Source organism: Hypoxylon fragiforme (genome assembly GCF_022984875.1).
Source record: "Hypoxylon fragiforme strain CBS 206.31 chromosome Unknown GGS25scaffold_3, whole genome shotgun sequence".
Taxonomy (NCBI): Eukaryota; Fungi; Ascomycota; class Sordariomycetes; order Xylariales; family Hypoxylaceae; genus Hypoxylon; species Hypoxylon fragiforme.
The window spans coordinates 2,110,051-2,130,159 of NW_026054758.1; the positions used below are offsets into that span (position 1 = coordinate 2,110,051).

At 47.6% G+C, this 20,109-nt stretch overlaps 7 protein-coding genes and 1 non-coding gene across 8 annotated transcripts; 6 read left to right on the forward strand and 2 right to left on the reverse strand.

Annotated features, from left to right (window-relative positions):
• Positions 1-1,312: 1,312 nt before the first annotated feature.
• On the forward strand, positions 1,313-2,985 carry GGS25DRAFT_519522 (uncharacterized protein; the record flags this gene model as incomplete). The annotated part of the gene is made up of 8 exons (XM_049263717.1): positions 1,313-1,436; positions 1,512-1,531; positions 1,602-1,638; positions 1,695-1,762; positions 1,830-2,081; positions 2,151-2,272; positions 2,325-2,386; positions 2,444-2,985. 8 exons carry the CDS (start codon positions 1,313-1,315, stop codon positions 2,983-2,985), a joined length of 1,227 nt encoding a protein of 408 aa, XP_049118993.1.
• A 457-nt stretch (positions 2,986-3,442) lies between these two features.
• Positions 3,443-3,524, reverse strand: GGS25DRAFT_t26. Its single transcript has one exon. It is a non-coding gene; the product is annotated as a tRNA-Asp (tRNA).
• A 257-nt stretch (positions 3,525-3,781) lies between these two features.
• GGS25DRAFT_481879 (exocyst complex component Sec6) lies at positions 3,782-6,496 on the forward strand. The gene has a single exon (XM_049260229.1). It carries the CDS (start codon positions 4,025-4,027, stop codon positions 6,278-6,280), a length of 2,256 nt encoding a protein of 751 aa, XP_049118994.1. The 5' UTR covers positions 3,782-4,024; the 3' UTR covers positions 6,281-6,496.
• A 2,959-nt stretch (positions 6,497-9,455) lies between these two features.
• GGS25DRAFT_481894 (uncharacterized protein) lies at positions 9,456-10,464 on the forward strand. Its single transcript, XM_049260230.1, has one exon. The coding sequence runs from the start codon at positions 10,088-10,090 to the stop codon at positions 10,352-10,354; it is 267 nt and encodes an 88-aa protein (XP_049118995.1). The 5' UTR covers positions 9,456-10,087; the 3' UTR covers positions 10,355-10,464.
• Positions 10,465-12,144: 1,680 nt separating this feature from the next.
• Positions 12,145-14,177, forward strand: GGS25DRAFT_186895 (uncharacterized protein). The gene is made up of 5 exons (XM_049256681.1): positions 12,145-12,268; positions 12,370-12,703; positions 12,770-13,518; positions 13,588-13,784; positions 13,886-14,177. Exons 1-5 carry the CDS (start codon positions 12,254-12,256, stop codon positions 13,935-13,937), a joined length of 1,347 nt encoding a protein of 448 aa, XP_049118996.1. The 5' UTR covers positions 12,145-12,253; the 3' UTR covers positions 13,938-14,177.
• Positions 13,856-17,816, forward strand: GGS25DRAFT_530038 (SPO22-domain-containing protein; the record flags this gene model as incomplete). Its single annotated transcript, XM_049265339.1, has 10 exons — positions 13,856-14,601; positions 14,656-15,012; positions 15,083-15,228; positions 15,296-16,033; positions 16,093-16,220; positions 16,282-16,709; positions 16,769-17,139; positions 17,221-17,326; positions 17,380-17,555; positions 17,610-17,816. Exons 1-10 carry the CDS (start codon positions 14,541-14,543, stop codon positions 17,814-17,816), a joined length of 2,718 nt encoding a protein of 905 aa, XP_049118997.1. The 5' UTR covers positions 13,856-14,540.
• Positions 17,817-18,158: 342 nt separating this feature from the next.
• On the forward strand, positions 18,159-18,689 carry GGS25DRAFT_519526 (uncharacterized protein; the record flags this gene model as incomplete). The annotated part of the gene is made up of 3 exons (XM_049263718.1): positions 18,159-18,187; positions 18,286-18,408; positions 18,488-18,689. 3 exons carry the CDS (start codon positions 18,159-18,161, stop codon positions 18,687-18,689), a joined length of 354 nt encoding a protein of 117 aa, XP_049118998.1.
• A 173-nt stretch (positions 18,690-18,862) lies between these two features.
• On the reverse strand, positions 18,863-20,066 carry GGS25DRAFT_530045 (NAD(P)-binding protein; the record flags this gene model as incomplete). The annotated part of the gene is made up of 1 exon (XM_049265340.1): positions 18,863-20,066. The coding sequence occupies exon 1, from the start codon at positions 20,012-20,014 to the stop codon at positions 18,863-18,865; it is 1,152 nt and encodes a 383-aa protein (XP_049118999.1). The 5' UTR covers positions 20,015-20,066.
• Positions 20,067-20,109: the final 43 nt, after the last annotated feature.

Genomic DNA, 20,109 nt, shown 5'->3' on the forward strand with positions numbered 1-20,109 from the left:
CCTGACGGTCGCTAAACTTCTGTCCTTGCCTCTTTTGGCTCCTTCGACGGAAGGGTTTCCGGCTCGGATGGTTTAAAAGACTAGAGGTGACTGATTTTGTGCATGTTGTAGTATTGGCACTATCTATGCTGCGCATGGCATAGTCACACTCGGGGAAAGGTTGAGCTGCGTGAAGAATATGTACCTACGCATGTAAGTACTGGCACTGAGGATGGTACTACTATAGCAGATATAAGTGATCAGCATCAGATAGATGCCCAAGACGGGGTTTTTTTTAGATGCGTCGTGGTCCGGGTTGTTTCATCCCAGCTTGGCCATCCCCGTCAGGATGTACGCAGGAAACGTCTGAGCACGTTCGATACATTGACGTTTTTCCTTGGTTATCTCAGCTCTCCTCATCAGGGGTAGTACATATATAGAGTACCTGCATACCTATGTACATATGACATATGTAGGTCTTATGTATATGTATGTGCTCTTGACAAACGTCACAAGGCTGACCTGGGTAGTATTCTGTTTGCATAATATTCATAGTTATATCGTTCGAGTTTACTAAAAGGTCTCGAATATAACCAATTTGGCGATCACTCCATAGATCAGTCCACTGCCGAGTGGACCTAAGGTAGCTAGTACCAAGGCCCTAATGAGATCCAAAAGGAGACGCGAGACATCATCGTAGGGGAGACCACTGCCTACCACCCCATATCAAAGCGCAATACCAGACAATGGTGTTGTGTCAAAGGAGACTGCTCCCCCCCGCCCGAGCCGAGTTTACCTAGTTTCTCTATACCCAGGGAATACACGATACCCAGGTAGGTCAAGCTGCACCCGTCATGATTTTGAAGCTCCAAGGAACCTGCCTGCTCGCCTCAGCTAGCATCTTCTAGCTGAAGGGGCATGTAAAACTGTGTCCAGGGTTAGCCTGAGCCCAGACTGTCAGGTTACCAAGCGTCTGGGAAACCCTAGGGCCATTTCATCATTCTAGCGTCCTGTTTAGTTTCCCATGTATCGACCTGGAATGGTACATAGTTACATATGTAGTAAAGAAAGGTGACTATATCGGATCGAGTTTTAAGATGAAAAAAGGAAGGAAAACAACTCTAGAGGCATCCATGTAGGAAAAGGGAAAGGGAATAGATTGGATCTGATCTGAGCTTGGCGTGGATTCCCTTTATATAACTGGCCCTGCAAGTCCACATCCATTCCCTCCCTCCCCCCTAGACACCATTGCGATGGGCCAAGATCGATCGAACATCTATCCCCCATGACGAGACGACGAAGACGCCGACGAGCTTGAAGATTCGGTTAATAGATGGCAGCTTCGAATGCCCAGTTAGTAATCAATGCTGGTGTGGCGTTGATTGTGGTTACGGGGTTATGCATATTGGCGAGGGCTGTAGCCCGCTGCATGCATAAGACGTTGGGTGTAGACGATGGTTCGTTGATCCATTACTGCTATTAAAAACTATTAGAAACCTGGAAGGGAACATTTGCTTACCTCCTTTTCACAGTTCTGATCCTAATCAGCTGGGTATGCTTGCCCCATGAGTGGTCTCGGCACTCTCTCGCCATCTCGAGACACCGTCGGCTAACAGTAGCAGATACTATCCATAGGAATATGCTCTAGTGCAATGCTTGGTATGCATCGCTATTGTTTTCTTGTTGGCATAGCTGGTATACTAACCGTCTTATAGCTACACAGCATGGACTGGGACTTCATCGTGACCAAGTCGGCGACGAGGACTATAATTTGTATCTCAAGGTGCGTGTGTGAAATCCATAGTATTGTCTGCTCATGAGCTGTCCCTTTCTGACTTAATCGCTTCTAGATTCAAATAGCCACCTCAATAACGTATAGCTGGGGCGTGGCAGCCGCCAAAGCATCGTTCGCGGTTCTTTATCTAAGGATCTTTCCCGAGGGCGGCTTCAGGGTCGTTAACAAGTGTATGCTTGTATTCCTCTTCATGCAAGCCACTGAGGAAACATGTGTTGTTATGTTTAAGTGTGATCCTGTTACAAAATCGTGGAATTATCGTTTGGAGGGATCATGCTTCGACTTACACCCTCTTTGGTATACAACCGTGAGTGGTCTTCTGTCTTAACTTTTTGACAGTCTAGTGGTTGAGGAGTATGCTCATCTTCTTGTTTAGTTCGCCTTTAATCTCATCACCGACCTTATCCTATTCGTCGAACCAATCCCTTCGACATGGAGACTCCAGCTACCTCTCCTTAAAAGGCTTGGCCTTATCACGATGCTTTCATTGGGCTTACTGTAAGTGTCCAAGGCCGAAGTGTGACTCCTATCCGCTAACCCGTGTCAACAGGGTGACAGCGATTTCCGTAATACGCATTGTATCGGTTACCGGCATAGGTGCAGACGATACTTGTGAGTAGCCTAGTTCGAAGCCTCTCTTTGGATGTCGAGCATTACTAATACCAGTAGATGAACTTGCGGACCCCTTAATCTGGTCCATGGTGGAGTTATGCTCACTCATCATCTGCTCATGCATCCCATCATTTAGACAGGTCGCAGCGAGGATCCCCGGCCTCAACAGCGTCCTCGGTCTATCGTCGAACGAACACTCAAAAACATACTATGCGAATGCTTTATCGATACCCTTGCAGCTGCAAAGCCGGCCACGCAAGGAATACATCCAGTCGCAAAAGTCCAAGGCGTTGTGGAGTCAGACTAGGCCCTCTGCGTTTGGCATGACGGTCCGCGCGACGGGGGCGGCGGGCATGGACGAGATCAGCGAAAACGGTAGCCAGGATGAAATATTCCCGCACAAGAGCGACCAGACCGGCGTTATCCTGGTCACGACGGAGGTACAGCACACCATCGAATCGGCGGCAGAGAGTGCCGTGGGTTTCACGGAGACGTCTGTGCAGTTTAATAAAGAAACGACCAACGACACGATTGAAGAGCCGGATCCAATAGCTCCAGCGAAGAAATCGAGTGAGAATTGGCTGCGACTGTCTAGGTAAACTCTTAGATTAGCCCTGCTTCGCAGCAATGGAATTATTTAGTCATATTTGAAATATAAACTGTCAAATATCAAGCATCAGGGGTCCTGCTGAATCACACACAGTAAACATAAAAAATCGTGATGTGTAAATATCCAAGAGGTGTCGTCCGTTTCACGATAGCAAACAGTGGTGTCTAGCCCTGAATCCTTTGACTCATAAGTTGGAGGTTGTTCTAAAAGCAAAAACCGATAATACACTATGTAACCTAGATATCTACTATCGATTTGTTGATGCTTTAGTAAGCCTCTGAGTATCTTCACTCGTGCAAGTAAGGTTTACTACTTGGAAGGCTGAGAATAAAAAAAGGTTTGCGACAACATTGGACGTAACCACCCCAACTTGCTCCTGAAGAGTTCTCTGTATAGATACTGTCCAGTTATATAGTATTAAAAAAGCAAAAAGAAAAGAAAGTATGCTCTCGATCGGGGAATCGAACCCCGGCCACCTGCGAACTTGTACATGACAAGCAGGTATCCTGACCACTAGACCAATCGAGATTTTCACATCCTATGAATGCGGATTTTCCTAGTGCGATGAAGTTTTATGTCCGTAGTGAGCTTATATAACATAACTTTGTCAAGAGTGAGTAGCTAAAGTGGAGCAATTCTTTAGGAGCATATAATATATCTACTATATCTAATATCTGCATGTATATGCAACTAAAAAGAATATTCGCTAGCTTCAATTCTACACATGCATGTACCATGTATTTCACACCTTACAGTTACGTACTATTCTGTACCTTCCAAGCCACTTCAACTTCAAGGTTCCAAGATCAAAGCGATCGAAGCGACTAAAGCGAGCCTTGCACTTATAATCCCCCCCCCAGATCAACCCTCTTCAATACTCGACAAATACCAACGGCGATACGACATACGCAAATCGATAATTAGACGTTTGAACGTATGGGTTTACTACGTGATGGTTTAGAAATACAAAGTCCGTACGACGGTCGTAGTGGTGCCCCGCCGACTTCAACGTCGACCTCGACTTCGCCATGGACGCGCCCCCAGTGAAGCTCTCGGAGCTACTCCGACATCCCGATGACCTCGATAAAATCCCCACGCTGAAGCTGGAATTCACGCGCAAGAAAGCTGCTATCGACTCCCAGCTAAGGGGAGGCCTACGCGACCAGTTGGAGACGACACAAGCTGGCATGAATGGCATCACCGACGGTCAGAAGACTATACAAGCTATCAGGGACGAGATGATGAAGATCGACACCCTCTGCTCCGAGTCGCAAAATATGATCAAGGATTTTGCTAGTATAAATCTGGTATCCCAAGCACACAGGAACTTTGGCGCCGTAGAGGCCATGGTCGAAAATCTCCAGACGTTTAATGATCGCCTGAACAGGATCGAAACCATGCTGAGAGAGGACGAGGAGGATAAGGAGACCATGCCGAATCTTCTGAGAGTGCATTACGAACTGACGCAATTACGAAATATCCGAGATGATGCAATGGAACAGATACTACGAGCCGACGATCCCAGCTTACAATCTACTTTGGAAGATTACTTCTCCAGGCTGGACGATGCTATAGATTGGTTTGACGAACATGTTGGCCTCATTGCCCTCAACATGATCAATCTTTTGATCGCCGATAACAACAGTCTCGTGGTCCGCCTAGCCATCATCGTAGAGGCCGAGGAGAAGAGTGACCAAAGGGTCGAGGCATTGCAAGAAGCATTAAAGGATCATAAAGAAATGGCCACACGTTTCCAGAGTATCACAGACGGTGCCAAGAAAGTCAGAGGGTACAAGGACAAGTTCTTGAAAGCAATTGCTGTTAATTGTGAAGGACAATTTGCCGAAGTCAGAGAGGAGTTCTTGGGCGACCCCACAGGGCTAGAAAAGATGATGAAGTGGTTCTTCAACGACCTAAATGCCGTCAGGCAAGGCATGGTCACTTTGATGCCTAAGAAATGGAAGATCTTCAAGACCTACGGCGATATATACCACCAACATATGCACGACTTTTTGGTGGGCATGATCGATGACCCCGAATCAAGCTCGGCAAACACGCTCGAGATTATCAATTGGCCAGAGAAATACTACAAGAAGATGAAAAAGCTTGGCTTCCAAGAAAACGAGTTGAAACCTCACGTTATCGACAACAGAGAGCAAGAGTTGGTTAAGGACTTTCGCCAGCTCATCATCAAATTCCTCGACGAATGGATTGAGAGAATCTTCGCCCAAGAAAGACGTGACTTTGCCGACCGAAACGTGGAGGGTTCGAATCTCGATACGGATGAGTATGGCTATTTCCGTACTAGGAATTTGGTCGACATGTGGCGCATGCTGCGGGAACAGGTTGACGCCGCCGGAAACTCGCAGAGAGCCGATGTGGCAGAAGGTGTTATCGATGCCATGTTCCTCCGTCTACGTGGCCGGCAGCAGTCATTCCAACAGATGCTCGAAGAAGAAGGGGCTAGGTACGAAGCTGACAGAGAGTCCGAATTGGATGGCTTCCAAGCTTTACAAGATTGGCTTATTGCGACTGCCAATGATCAAATTGCCTGTATAGACGACAACGAAGAAGAGGGCCGCTTTGCCTACCTCACCAACTTCAAACAAAAGTTCGAGCCTCTGGTTACACCGCAATACATGGAGCGTGCCGACAACGAAATCAACCTACTTCGAGACAGCTACCTCGATTTCAGTACTTGGTGCCTCACCAAATTCGCCAAGCTTGTCATAGCAGTGGACTTCATGTCTGTCATGCCGACATTCTTCACTGCTCGATGGTACGAAACCACAACCATGAAGCAGATGATCATCACCTTCGAGGAGTACGTCGGGGACTACCAGCAGGTGCTGCACCACTCCCTCGTCGACGTCTTCATCCAGATCTTCGCCGACGAGCTGCTAGCACAATACCTCATGTGCGTGCGCAACAAGGGGGCCAAGTTCCGGCGCACCGAGCCCTTCCAGGACAAGATCTTCAACGACGTCTCGACCGCCTTCGAGTACTTCCGCAGCCTCCCCAACCCAGACCTCAGCAACGACATCACCCAGTCCTGGCGCGTCACCGAGAACTTCCTCGAGCTCCTCACCGTCCCCAAGGACGCCATCCCTGACGTCTTCCAGGCCTTCAAGACTAAGTACTGGGACCTCCAGATCACCTGGGTCGAGGCCGTGCTGAGATCCCGCGACGACTTCGAGCGCAGCATGCTCAACTCGGTTAAGGCGAAGGCGGCGCAGATGGATGTTGTTAGGGGCCCCGAGACGGTTATGGGGAGGGTTAAGTAAGCAAGCCTACCTACATAGGTACCTACCTAAGCAAGGGGGTGGAATTAGAAAACCTACATGCATAGCAATGCTTGTTTGGACTTTGCTGTAGGTGTCTACATGGTGGCACGATTATGTACCTGCATAGGTAGGTAGCTACCGTAAGCTAAACTCTTATGTATTTAGTCCGAAGATAAAATATTTGCAATAGTGGAAATAGGGGGCGTGGGATATTCAAGAGAGAGAGAGAGAGAGAGAGAGAGAGAATATAATATACAAGATTAAACATGTTAAACATCTACCAACGTCTAGTTGCGATTTTCTTGTACTTACCCCTCTACTGACCTCAAGTGGCTTAAATTGGTGACGTAGGTACATAACTTGAGCTTCTAAACTACTGTGCCGACCTAGTAGGGGCATATACGCACCTACCCAGTACCTAGTGAGCAATACGCCCCCTTTTGTCCATACAGGTACCCGAAGGGACAGGTAGCTAGCTACCAGTACTAGGTAGATATTAGGTACTTTACTTACTAACCTAGGTGGGTTCTGCTTCCTTCTCGTGTGTAGTATTCGCTTTCCGTGTTGCTAGCTGACTTGGGTAGGTAGCTATATTGAATGACCTAGGTTAGAATATCAATAGTATGTAGGCGCCTACCTATCGCCCCTTATGCGAGTGAAAGATATGGGGTAGGTATGAATAGGGTATTTCCTTGTCTGTCTGCCTTACCTATCTATCTACATCTACACCGATGTATACTATGATACCGTAAAGCAGTCACCTGAGCCAGTTCCGTTGCTCAAAGATCGCCTTCGTCCTAAGCACTAACTGAGTATCCTACTCGTCTGCCGGCCGTAGTTGACCAATCACATGTTACGTGTACCTTACATAGCTATCATGATAGTGGAAATTTGACGGCCAGTAGGGATGCAAGGTTTTGATATTATGCTTGTGGAGGAAGAAGGATCGGGGTGCATGCCTAGGTAGGTACGGGATGAAGGATGTCCAGTCGACTTCTAGCGTGTCATGTCGAGGCCAAATAAGGACACCCACCATTAAAACAGTTCTGTCGTAACTCGAGTAGGTACTTTTGCCACGCGCTGGCCTCTGATCGTACAATGGTAGCTCATCGTTGAGGCCGTCTAAACGACTGTACGTTCGACATCTCCTTAGGGCAGGTACTAGAGGGCGAGAGGTTGGTGGTTGGAGGAGAACGGCCCCGCGGGCTTTGAAGAAACGCCATCAGTGGCGATTCCGGTTATCTCGGAGACTAGATGGTAAACTATTTATCTTATGATGTAGCTATTTCGTCTTCATCTTAATATAGACGAATTGCGTGCCTAGGAGCATTCCGGTGATGCTGATTCTACCCCAGCTAACGAATCCTACATATGAGGTATGTACCTAGTAGGCAGTCATCGTCGTGCTTGGCGAATTTTGGCTTAGTAAATATCACTTTCATATTTACCACGATAACTTCCGCCGTCGACCTCGATAGGACTAGTAGCGACAAGGGCTAGCTGAACGATATCTGGTCGGGGAATTTAGGAGATTCGAGCAATCTCCGCCTTGCTTAATGGTGGTGAGGATCTAAAGGGGCTGTCGTGAGGGTATGAACTAGCGATCAGCGACCTAGATGGCCCGAATGACAGAGCCGCTGTTGATGTTTGAATGAGACAAGAAAATCTTGGGTAGTATTGAAGGTAAGTCGAAATGTAGTATCTGAAAGCTTCTATATTGGTTCCTAGTCGACATTCAGCTTCTTAGATACGAATGACAACGGTTCGAATAGGATGGGTTATGCGGTACGCCAAGGGCATAGTGCACTTTCAGCGATTGTGCATAGTTATATGCTAGCCTAGTCGAACACGTACAACTACATGCGGAAGAAAGTCGTGTTGCGCGCATGAAGTTCGTGAATGGACCTAGCTTTCGGTAAGCTAGTCAAATTTGTGTCCGCTGTAGCCGATGCTGTTGTAAAAGGGGCAGCCCGTATATTGAATTTCTGTTGGCTATATGTAATAGGAACTAGTCTGTTAGCTTATCGAGATCCTGCATTTGATTCTGAAGAAACGATGCTTCATATTTTTGCGAGAACCTGCTGCGGAAAGCCTAAGCACAAGGGGGGTTCTCTGTGTGATGTTGGAAACATTGAAGGTCGCCCCCACGCACGCAAGCATAAACTGTCGAAAGAACCCCTAAAAAACTACACAATATGCAATGATGTAAATCATTCGTAAGTACAATATTATAACGAGCTGAACGGCGCTTGGTATTTGATCGCTCATCGGGTTGGCGTTCTGACTTGAGCCCCTAGGTAGCACAACAACGGTTCAGCTACTAGATGAATATTCGGAATAAGATTTCCTCACCGACCTCACCGCTGGTAAGAATAATGCTGACCTTTCATTAGTCATTGACGACCCAGAAACTATACACCAATAGCGACGAATCAAATGCTCACACAAAGCCTATGAATAGTCGTGAGACCCTCGAATTATATGACCCAGATCTATCGGAGTTGCGATTGGCCAATGCTGAGCTCGGAAGTGTATTTTCAAAGTAGCGACTTGATTTTCTCACGGATGGGCCCAACGCAGGGGAAAGTATTGCTTCCCCGGACATTGCAAGCGTATGACACAGGCAGCAATCACGAAATGAAGCTGGCAAAACCCTGATAAAGCGGACAATCGACTACCGTGCCAGGACCTGATCCGGAAATAGACTGCCTAGGTAGTTTTTGTCGTATTGTAATTATCCAGTGTAACTTGAGCCTCGTGGACGGCCCTGACAGGACGACCTTAACAGTAGCGTCAGGGGTACAGCAGGAGACGACTTTTATGTAGTCATGTAACGGAGCCAGCTGGCCGCATACCTTTGTTTCGTAATTGTGCTCGAGATTATTCGTTTATGTGATGACAGCCATATGTGGTATGGTAAAATACTGCTGATATGTTATTTTTCTGGCCAAAAATGGAGGTGGAATAGAGAGGAGTGGGCATGCGAAAGGGACGAAAGTACACCTAGTATTCGAAAGCTTTGAATCTAATCGTAGAAGAATATCGCCTAGATTCTTACACTCGATCAGCCTAGCCCCCTCGCATCCTCTTACCTACCTAGGTACCTATGCGAACAGTATATATTTGTACTACCTAGGTACGGTTCAAAAGTCTGAATAGGTAGGTAATTGGTATGCACCTATTATGTATGGCTACATAAGGGGAGGTATGCAAGCACCTGAGGTCACTTATGTACGTAAGATCAAAAGGATTGATCACCGGCATGGTTCATCCCAGCGTCGATTGTCACATTGCGCTAGTCTCACAAAAGTCGATCGAACCCTGCAAGGCGGCGGCGTTTACGCTTGCGTCTTTCGTACACTTACATATACATGTAAGTACACCCGCTCCCACGTCCGCGCAGCAATTTAAGGAAGCAGTGAAGCAGTATATGCAAATGTAAACGGCCATCAGCCGTCCAAGTGCTGTCACAATGCCCATCTTGGCTTGGCTATTTGAATTTGACGGTGCTAGATGCATATGCTTTGCAGATTTGAGCAACCCAGGGCTCTGGAAGCAGACTTGGCAATGAAACTTGTAAGTTCGAACTCATATATGACCATCCAACAATGACTAGCATTCAATGTGAGCCAAGCTGAGTGAGTGTTGCACGTAGGCTTGGCTCTGTGAATTGTCGCGCACAAAAGGTTCTTGGCATATGTGCAATGTCACTTGAGGTTGATTAGGGCTGGGAGGGATTGGTATGGTTGGGTATGATGATTTCCTTGAGCCGAAATTTAATGAGTAAAGAATTGAAGAAAAAAGAGGATGAAAAGCTTAAATGGTCAAGTGACAATGCCAACCGTCTTTGTGGTTGCTTTGCAGTTTGAGCCCTGGAGCTTTCAAGTTGCTCTTTTCTTTTTTTTATTACGACGTCACTCAACTCAAAAGCTGTTCGCAACCCTTGCAAGATCGACCAACAGCATTTTTGCTCATGTACTTATATGTATGTACTACTATATAGTAGGCAGGTACGTATGTAAGTATGATCTGATCGTTTTAAGGTTCCAATGTTGGGGTAAGTACGAGAGATAGATCAAATCACTTACATACATCCATCCATGATGGATACATGTACCTGAATGGATGGATACTGTGCCTACTATATGTAGGTAGACATGGAGAATGGAGAATGGAGAATGGAGAGCTAAAAAGCACCATAAGCACCATCCATGATACAATGAACGGCCCTTGAGGAATTAGGAATTAGAACCCCACCATGCCGAAAGCGCCCCTCCGGCCCCAGTAAAATTCTTAAACCCTCGGCTCTCATGGCTTCATCCTACTGGATTGACTTGGACCCAAGGCCCCTCTGATCATCGCCATTGGTCTTGTTGGCCTTGCTCTGGAGCGTGATTCCCCGAATCAAAGTCGAGGCCATTCAGGCCGTCGGCCATGCCATTTATGCCTTCCTCTTCTAGGCATTAGATTAGAAAAGGTCAATCAAAGAAAAGAAAAGAAAAGAAAGAGAAGCGGGAAGCGGGACGCGGGAAGAAAGTATGTAGTAACAAGATGTTAGGATAAAGTGGAGGATTTTAGTAATTAGTAGAAAACTCAAACTATTACCTTATTATCCATGGATTCTAAAACTTAATTACTTACTACATACTATCTATAACTCTGACCAACATTTGAACTTCACATCTTTATTTTTGCATTTTATTCATCTATTATTTCTACCCTTCCTTTCCTCTTTGAGTTTCCAAAGCTTTTCGTCCACCGCCCACCGCTTCGTAACCCCATACAATATATACTTAGGCATATGTACACTTACATACTTACCTAACCTAGGTACAACACAGTACCTACCTACTTCAAAGTTGCTTTATTTTTATCTGCCGCGATCGCAACCGGGATTTTGTCTTGTTTGGATAAGAGAGGGACATTGAAATCCTCCGTTAAAGGTACTTACCTAGTACACGACCTACCCACTAGGTACATTACATACCTACTTGGGTACGGCAGTAATTGTAGTCTCAACTCCTCCTGTTCCTGGCTGTGGTCTCAGTTTACACGTGGACGCCGACAGGTTTCGGTCCAGCAAGAAATATTCTACTTTGCCGATCACGAAACGCCCCCAGATCTTCCGTCTTTCAACGACTCCAGTATTACCTCGTCGACTGATACACAGCCAGCCTCCTCTTCTCGGGAAAGGCCTTGAACAAATCATCTCTTGGTCCTGCACAAAGCCGTTGGCACCTAACTCGATTGTCCACGAACTACATGCCCACTGCGTAACCCGAGGGCCCAATGGGAGCCTCCTACATACACCAGACCCGATAGTATTTGAAGTAGGACGCAGAAATGGAAAGCGATGGCAGCCACGCCAAGGACAAGAGGCCCGACAGCGACGCCAGGTCTAAGGACAACACCCCTACGACCTCAACTACCACCACACCCCCCGATAATACCAGCAAGAGCCCTAAGAAGAGGCGCAAGGTAAACCATGGTATGCCGTACCATTCTCCCTAAATTCTCCTAAATTCAACCACGATCCCCGCCCTCATCGTATCCATCCGCCGCATGGGCTAATTTTGGTCGCGCGTTCCTACAGCTTGTGTATACTGCCGTCGATCTGTAAGTCATCATTTACCAAGCTTGTCAGACATTATAATCCATTGGTTCCGCATCTACATAACGTATCTACGCATATGTACCAATGCCGGTGCCCTCTTCCCCCTTGTTCACGGGCGTTTTTATTTATTTATTTATTGATCTATTTTATCTTGATTTATTTATAATCACAAGGCGGCTTGGTTGTTGATGTCACGGGCCAAGTGTCCGAATATTTTATATATTCTTTTATATTCGTTCGTGCGTATGCGTATATGTATGCATATGTACATATGTATGGGGGCGCGTGCGCGTGTTCGTGCGTGTTGTTGGGCTTCACAAAGTACTTGGCTAATACTAACCTTCCCGGGACTCTAGCATATGACTTGCGATCTCGTATGTAAGATCTGTTCCTACTTCTTACGTCGATGGCTTAGGGAAATATTGCCCTGGTTTGCATAAGCCGAAATTGACCGGGGCCGACCCCTATTGAATAGGAGAGACCATGCACGAGATGTATCAAGCGCAATATTGGCCATCTATGCCATGATGAGCCCCGGGATCCAGATTCTAAGAAGCCCAAAGGCTCCCACGGTGCGGCTGGACACGACGAATCAGAAATTCAGCCTGAAATATCGCAGAATTCAATAGATCAGGGCTCCACTGCCATGGCACCACCGTCATTTGAAGGAACTGGAGGAGCAGCAGCTCAGAGAACCAAGCAAGGATTTAGTGCAGGTGCACTAGGCCAGACAAACCCCCTACAGCTTGTGTCACCAAATACGGTCTCTAGTATGCAGGCCAGTGCCTCTGGCAGCAATATGAACCAATGTAGGTTTTGTAAAACCCTTATGAATGCCGTGTTGGCTGGGGAAAAAAGCTGAGCTGATCTCGTAGTCGGTGGTTTCTCTGAAGCTTGGCTAACCGCCCAAAATCAATTCCACGATATGCACCATTATCATCCTCAATATATGCTTGCCCCAGAAGTCACGCATGAGTTTAACTTGCTCAATGATTTCTTGAACACCAGCCTCCTCGATGACGCTGGTACCTTGCCGGACGACCACAGTTTATTATATAGGAACAACCAGTCGCAACCCAACCTATCCGACATGGCTAGCTACGTGGGTGGCAACAGTAACCTTTTAGCTACGAGCGCGATGCAGGCAGGCTCCATGCCTCCGCCTAGCACGGAGCAGGCGAGCACCAGCGCCAACCCGGCGGACAAGACGCGTGAATTTTATCTTCAGGCGGCGGATCCATCAGGCAACGACACGCCCGAGGCTCGTATGCAGCGGGTTATGAAGGCTAAATACGATGCCGGTTTGTTGAAACCATTCAACTACATCAAGGGTTATGCCCGCCTATCGTCCTACATGGATGGCCATATCGCTCCTTCATCGAAACAGAAGATCCTGCGACAACTAGATCGTTTCCGGCCGAAGTTCCGAGAAAAGGTGCAGGGACTTACAGATATAGAGCTAGTCTATGTAGAGATGTGGTTTGAGAGGACGCTACTCGAATACGACCGGGTCTTCGCAGCTATGGCGGTTCCAGCTTGTTGCTGGAGGAGGACCGGGGAGATCTTCAGGGGTAATAAGGAGATGGCTGAACTCATTCATGTTCCCGTGGAGAGATTACGAGACGTGGGTGCCTTTGAATTCTCTGTCATCGTCCATGAGTAAAGAAAACTACTGACCCGAATAAATGCGTAGGGCAAAATCTCAATACACGAAATACTTACAGAAGAGTCACTCGTACGGTATTGGGAAGAATTTGGAACTATTGCATTCGACGCGGCACACGACACTCTCCTGACGGCGTGTGCCTTGAAAAATCCAGATGACCGATCGAACCACCCGATCGTGAACTGTTGCTTTTCATTTATGATACGGAGGGACGACCACAAGATGTGAGTTACAAATCTATGGTGGCTTTACTTTGCAACCTGAATTCCTTTCATTCGTTTGTCCAAGGAGGATAATGCTAACCACTACATGGTAAAACGTACAGACCCAGTCTCATCGTTGGTAATTTCCTTCCGCATGATCCCTCACATTCATAGGTATTTTCTGTCTACCTAGTATCTATCTAGGTAGATAGCTGCCCAGTATGACCGGGCCACATTCCGATGTTTCCAATAGGTCATAGTGGTAGCATAGTTTCTATGCGGTGTCTAATTTGATTTACTCCTCCTACTCATGATAGATAGGTACTTATCGTAAGGGATATTTAATTATTAGAGGTCGAGGGCCACGCCATGTCAAACGACGGCAATGATTATCATTAGAAAGGGGCCTACTACTACGTAGCGTAGCAACGAGCAACGACCTAGGACCATGGATGTATCTTTGGAGAGTTCATAAAAAGGAATCAGAGGAGAAGGAGGTACCTAACCTAGGGTGTGCAATGAAGGGACAAATGATATCCACTATGTTTGGAAGGTGCTATTGGGATTTTTCTGTGACTCCTTCCATAGATGGGATATAGACTACCACATCAAAGCACTACAAGGTTTTTTTTCTCACCTCCTGTTACCTCGTCTCATTTCCTTTCTTCTAATCTAATACCTACACGTATACTCATACTACTTACATAGTAGAAGGTAACTAGTATTGTGGCAGGCATATCACAAAACTTCCAGGCAAAATAATAGCCGGTACTGAATATGGATATGCCCACTGATATGCACCATTCTGCCCGAGAAAAGCGTGTAAAATCCATCCTAAGTTCGCACATTCGCTTCCTGTTGACGTAGGATACGTACTGACTCTCTCTATAAGCCTTCTGCCATAACCTCCAGAAACAGCTGCCGAGCAAGGACGATGAGCACGCCCTCCAAGCCCTGATCAGTGAACTAGAGAATCAGATTGAGATCATCAAGTCATCCTCTCTCAAGTCATCCGGTTCTCACCGTCACCCACAACTTGATAAGGCCGGCACTGACCTTTGGAATTGGTGTGTGCAAATCAAACGTCAAGATAACGACCAGTGTTCGCCAAATAGAAGTAGACTCTTCGCCCTAACCCGGGTATACTCATTGTTAATATTATCACTCGCGCAATGGGGCGACCACAATACACCGGGAGATCTCCTTCGCCTGGGAAAATTGGCAATCAAAGCCGGCAGATCTTGTATTGGTATATCTACCTAACCCTCGTTCCACCAAGGTTGCAGAATTGCGGAACTTAAGTACTTACGCCTGCGTAGTGGACGGTGAGTTTAAATTTGCACTTGTGGCCCTGCAGAAGGCCGCAGACTATAACGGACTGTTGCAGAATCTGCAAGCGAAGCTACCCAACGAGGAGTCGCATGCCTGCAAAAGGTTGGAGTTAGAGCATCTAACACTTCGTATAGTACTGGCAAGTTGCATGTTATTCTCATTACTCTCCGGACCTATTGGGTCGCTAACAGCCTTTGAAGGCCTCGAAGGAAGGCCGCCACGACGTAGCGGACCATTTCTACAACAAGATAAAGAGTTGTGAAAGTACCACAGACCCCATATCGGCAGAGAATTTGGCCGACTCATTCTTCGAAATTGGTAAAGATTTGACTGCGAAGAAGAACTTCACACTAGTAGCAAAATGGCTGGAAAGGGCCTTTGAATTCATCAACAGACAAGAATTAGGACAGTTGTCGAGAGAGGCTATCGAGTTGAGGTTGGCAATATCTCAAGCCCTTGTCCACGCATACTTAAATAACAACACGGCGGAAGACTTTCAGAGAGCCGAAAACCATGTTTGCTACATCGAATCAGAACTTGGTGACCAGCTAGTTGTCTTGTTACTTAGGCTGGAACTCCTAGTGAACTCACCAGCAGAAGTATTTGATAGCAGCGCATACGCTGCAATCCTCCGACGAATGCTTAGAAGCATAGATATTTCGGAATCAAGCTTCAATCTTATGATACATCATATCCGCAAGCTAGAAGACAAGAGTCCAAGTCTCGCCTCCTCAGTCCTCGATGGATTTATAACATCACAAGTATTGCCCACCCAGCAGCACGCATGGGTCGAACGAGCCGTCGTTTTGCGCACCCATATGGCAACTACGCATCGGGATACTCTTGATACGATACGGAGCCTCGCATCTACCTATGATAGTGTCGAAGCCAGCCTGGAAAAGCCGTTGCCTTCGGCTGCTGTTCTTGCTATACAAACAGTTAGTCGGCCATGCGACCTAATTCTATCCCTTTAGCATTATGAGCTAATATTTCCTAGCTCATATGGAAGAGAGTTGACGCATCGTTCAGTCAAGGCGATCTAGATTTAACTGAGAGTTGGTGCCGTGTTGCCATGCATCCAGCTCTTCGTCATTCCGGCCCGGTGAATGCAACAAAGATCGTCAGGTATGTCTATGTATATTGAGAAAAGTTGTAATAGAGATCGTATTCTGGCTTACTAGAGCAGGAAATTACTTGTTTGTGCTCTTCAAAGAAATAACCTGGATAATGCCATGGAAATCTTCAATTCCATGGATTCATCAGCGAAACGAGAGCCCATGACCATGTATCTGGCATACAAATTGGCGCTGAGGAGTGGAGATCGAGTGATGGCCTCCGATTGCTTGAAGCACTTCAGTGAAATTTCTTCGAAGGACTCTCCGTATCTTTATGCCTGTTGTATAGATGCTCAAGAAGCAGAAGACAAACTGTGCGCGGTCGAAGCATTGCAATATCTCATTGAGAAATATGAGTACAGCTCCCCCGATGCTGTTCATCTGCCCGCTCTGCTTCGTATGATTATTCGCCTTGAGACATCGCTTCTGAATGAACAAGATAAAAGTGGTGATGATCTTCAACTTCTGGTAGATGATATTTGCCAGGCTTTTGAAGGTGGTGAGTTACACCTCTACCCATTGTGTTGTGGGTTATGCTAAGTTGCTCAGCCATAACAGCAATACAACGAGACCCGCGTGATCAGCAGGGAGACAAACTCTTCACCATAAACGAATTGGACTGGTTTTGCAAGAATGCTTACAACCTAGGCTTGAAGCATATACATGTGTGGCAGCTAAGGCAAAGCGTCCGCATATTTCAATGTTGCCTTTCCATCATGTCCCAGTACCCCCCAGACATACCCCTTCAAGCCTCCGAGGATCTATCACTACGCGCAATGTTTTGCCATTTTCTAATGGCAACGGCACTCATTTCTTTGGCTCGATCAGAAGACAACATTGAGACACAGCTCCAGGACTACCTCATGATGCGCAGTCATGTCAATGGGTTTGATACAGAACTAAACTCACGACTAGAAACACTGAACAAAGTATTTAAGGATGATCTTCAAATGAAGCTCTCAACTCTCCTCGCTTTCGATTTCGAAGGATCTATCTGTCTGAAGTCATAGGATGACCTCTCGGAGATCTTATTAAAAGCTAATACCTGCTGCAATCTGCCGACATTTCAGGCGATGGCCGATTGTATTCTTCGAGCCCAGTCTGTGCCCGCACAAGGTATAACCCTAGAAGCTTCGAGATGAGGAACCCTTTTCTAATAGGGATTATAGTTCTTTACGGTACGCTACGCAAGATTATCAACCACATATTTTTACTTGAACAGTTTGATAACGAGAAGTTGGCAAAATACTTGCGATGTTTGCTGAAGGCTACTCTTTCTTCAGATCCTGATTACCCTCTGAGAGTTATGGACGATATCTGTAGACTAGTCAAGCAATGTGCGAGTGTAAGTTATGTCTCAAAGGGACCGAAAGGGGTATTTTTGTTAATGAACATACAGACCCAAAACCCCATCCCTCCTCTAGAGCTCGAATGGTTTGTTACAACCGCTTTCAACCACGGCGTTGACCTCTTCGGAGCTCATGAGGATGAGCTAAGCAAGAAGTGGATTTCCCATGCGCTCACGTTGGCACATTACCATCAGGATGGAGGGGAACTAGAACAAGAGCTCCAAAAGAGGCAGATCAACCTCAAGTGGGATTCTTGATGTTTTTGTCTGTCAACCGAAACGCGATGGCTATACTATACCATGTAGCTCAATAGCTTAGTAGCCCAAATCTCGGTAGTTTTTAAGTATTAATCGAACTGGGAGAAGAATAGCACTGTTTGTTCCTTGTTCTTGTTAGATTTGCGGCTATTTTTATCGTAATTGTTTAGAGAGCGTGGTCATGACGTCTTTGATATGGCCGTCTTTACGCCATGGTCTCAGAGTATCATATAACTGCCATCGGCAGAAACCTTCACACCAAACCTCTTTCATTTGGATGGAAAATTAGGTACATAGGTTAGTTCATTCAGATACACAGACAAAAAATCAAGCTCGGCAAAAATGGTGAAGGATCAGGAAACTGTTATTAGGTGAGCCACTCCCCCCCTTCAAGCCGAGTCATCAAATGAACTAGTGAAGAGCTATAATTCGACCGATGAGTATAAGCTAACTAGATGTCCTATGGTAGAGAGTTCAATGAGCTGGTCAACATGTCGGCATCCGAACTCGAAGACTGGCTCAAGGAGGGCGCGTCCGAGTCGGCGGGCTGGAGTAAAAGCGACGGTTCAGGGGAAACTATCGGGCATGAGAGGTAGGTACCCACCCACCTCCACCTACCTACCTATGTACATCAAGTTTTGTGAGGTAGCTAACATGAGAAAGCAACAAAGCGGACGCAAAATCATCGAGATCCTGAACAAGAACCCGGACAAGAACCCCGATGAGTACGACCAGGACGACATCGATCACATGCGTCGCGTCGTCGCGTACTGTAAGCGCCATCTTGCGCAGGAGGGCAAGGCGAAGCAGGATCCGGATAGTAAGAGCGCGAGGAGCTTGAAGAATTGGGGGCATGATCCGAGTAAAGCGTGAGAGAGGAAAAGGGGGGACGAAAGGGGGATGATGTTGGGGCGGTGGAATGTTTTGGTATTGTTGAAGACATAGGGGGCCCAAATACATAGGTGCCTAGCTTAGACCTTTCGTCCTTATATCCCAATCATCGCATTTAATAGCTCTTCATAGGCATCTTCCTACCTGTGTACTGCTTACAGCTTCTTCACCATCGCCCTAACAGTCTCCTCAATAGACGTAGGCCTAACCCCCACCCTCTCCAGCAACGCCTCCAACGTCGGATCGTCAACAAGACACTCCCCATCCTCCAGCGCCTCATACGTGCTCGCCCACCACCTCACCGCGGGCCTCTCCCTCCCCCTCTCCTCCACATAGTGTCGCACATACTCCTCCTTGTCCACAATCTTAACCCGAACCTCTTTCCCCCTCGCCTCGCCCACTAGCCCCGCTATCTCCTTCAGACTCCTCGCTGCTGCCGGTCTCGTGGAGAGGTAGAACAACGTGCGCCCCTTCTCCTCGTCTCCAGGCGCAAGCAACACAACCGCGCACGCAACCCCCAGATCCCCAATCCCCGTCCAGCACACCTTCCCGTCCCCCGCCACCACCACCTCCTCCCTCTCGTCCACCCCATCACTACCAAAATACCCCAGATACAGCGGCCACGACTCGCTGTACAAGCCCTCGCGCACAATCGTGACCCGCGCCAGCTTCCCCTCGCGCTCAAGCTGGCCAAGGTACTCCTCCGTGCGCAGGTGCGCGCGCATCACCGCCGCCTTGCTGCTGCCTAACCCCGACCCCAACCCCGACCCCGACCCCGACCCCGCGCCCGAGGAAGAGGAAGAGAAGGCGTACGCAAGGCTAGCGTAAACGACGTGCCCCACGCCAGCGCGGACAGCGGCGTCGATAGCGACGCGGTGGTGCGTTTCGCGGCCTGCTCTTGCTTTTTTCTTTCCCTCCCCCCCCTCCCCCTTCTCCTCCTCATCATCCTCAAAGTCCAGCGCAATGTGCGGCGTCGAGACCAGGAAAAACCGGTCCACGCCCTCCAGCGCCGCCTCGAACGACGCCGGGTCCTCGAAGGAGGCGTGGCGGACCTCGACGCGCACCTTCCTGTCATCATCACCACCGCCTTCCCCACCATCGCTACCATTGCTGTCGTTGGTGGTGGCGGCGGTGGCAAGAAGCCGGTCCCAGGTAGCGGATCCCGGGCGTGAGGAGGTGAGGGCGATGATGGAGAGGAGATGTGAGGAAGAAGGGGGGGGGAGAAGCTTCTCGTGGTGCGCGAGGATCCCCGCGAGGGTGGCGCCGCCCAGTTTGCCGGAGGCGCCTGTTATGGCTATGGTGGGCATTTTTTTTTTGGATTTATTCACTTTGGTTTTTTTTTTTTTTTTGGTTTTTTTTTCAAGTTGGTTTGGAGTAGATGGCGAGGTTGGTGTAGATATAT

Coding starts and splice junctions, on each gene's coding strand:
- GGS25DRAFT_481879 (XM_049260229.1), top strand. CDS start 4,025: ATGGACGCGCCCCCAGTGAAGCTCTCGGAGCTACTCCGACATCCCGAT.
- GGS25DRAFT_481894 (XM_049260230.1), top strand. CDS start 10,088: ATGAAAAGCTTAAATGGTCAAGTGACAATGCCAACCGTCTTTGTGGTT.
- GGS25DRAFT_186895 (XM_049256681.1), top strand. Junction 12,704..12,769: donor TGGCAGCAATATGAACCAAT/GTAGGTTTTGTA, acceptor CTGATCTCGTAG/TCGGTGGTTTCTCTGAAGCT. Junction 13,785..13,885: donor CGGAGGGACGACCACAAGAT/GTGAGTTACAAA, acceptor TAAAACGTACAG/ACCCAGTCTCATCGTTGGTA.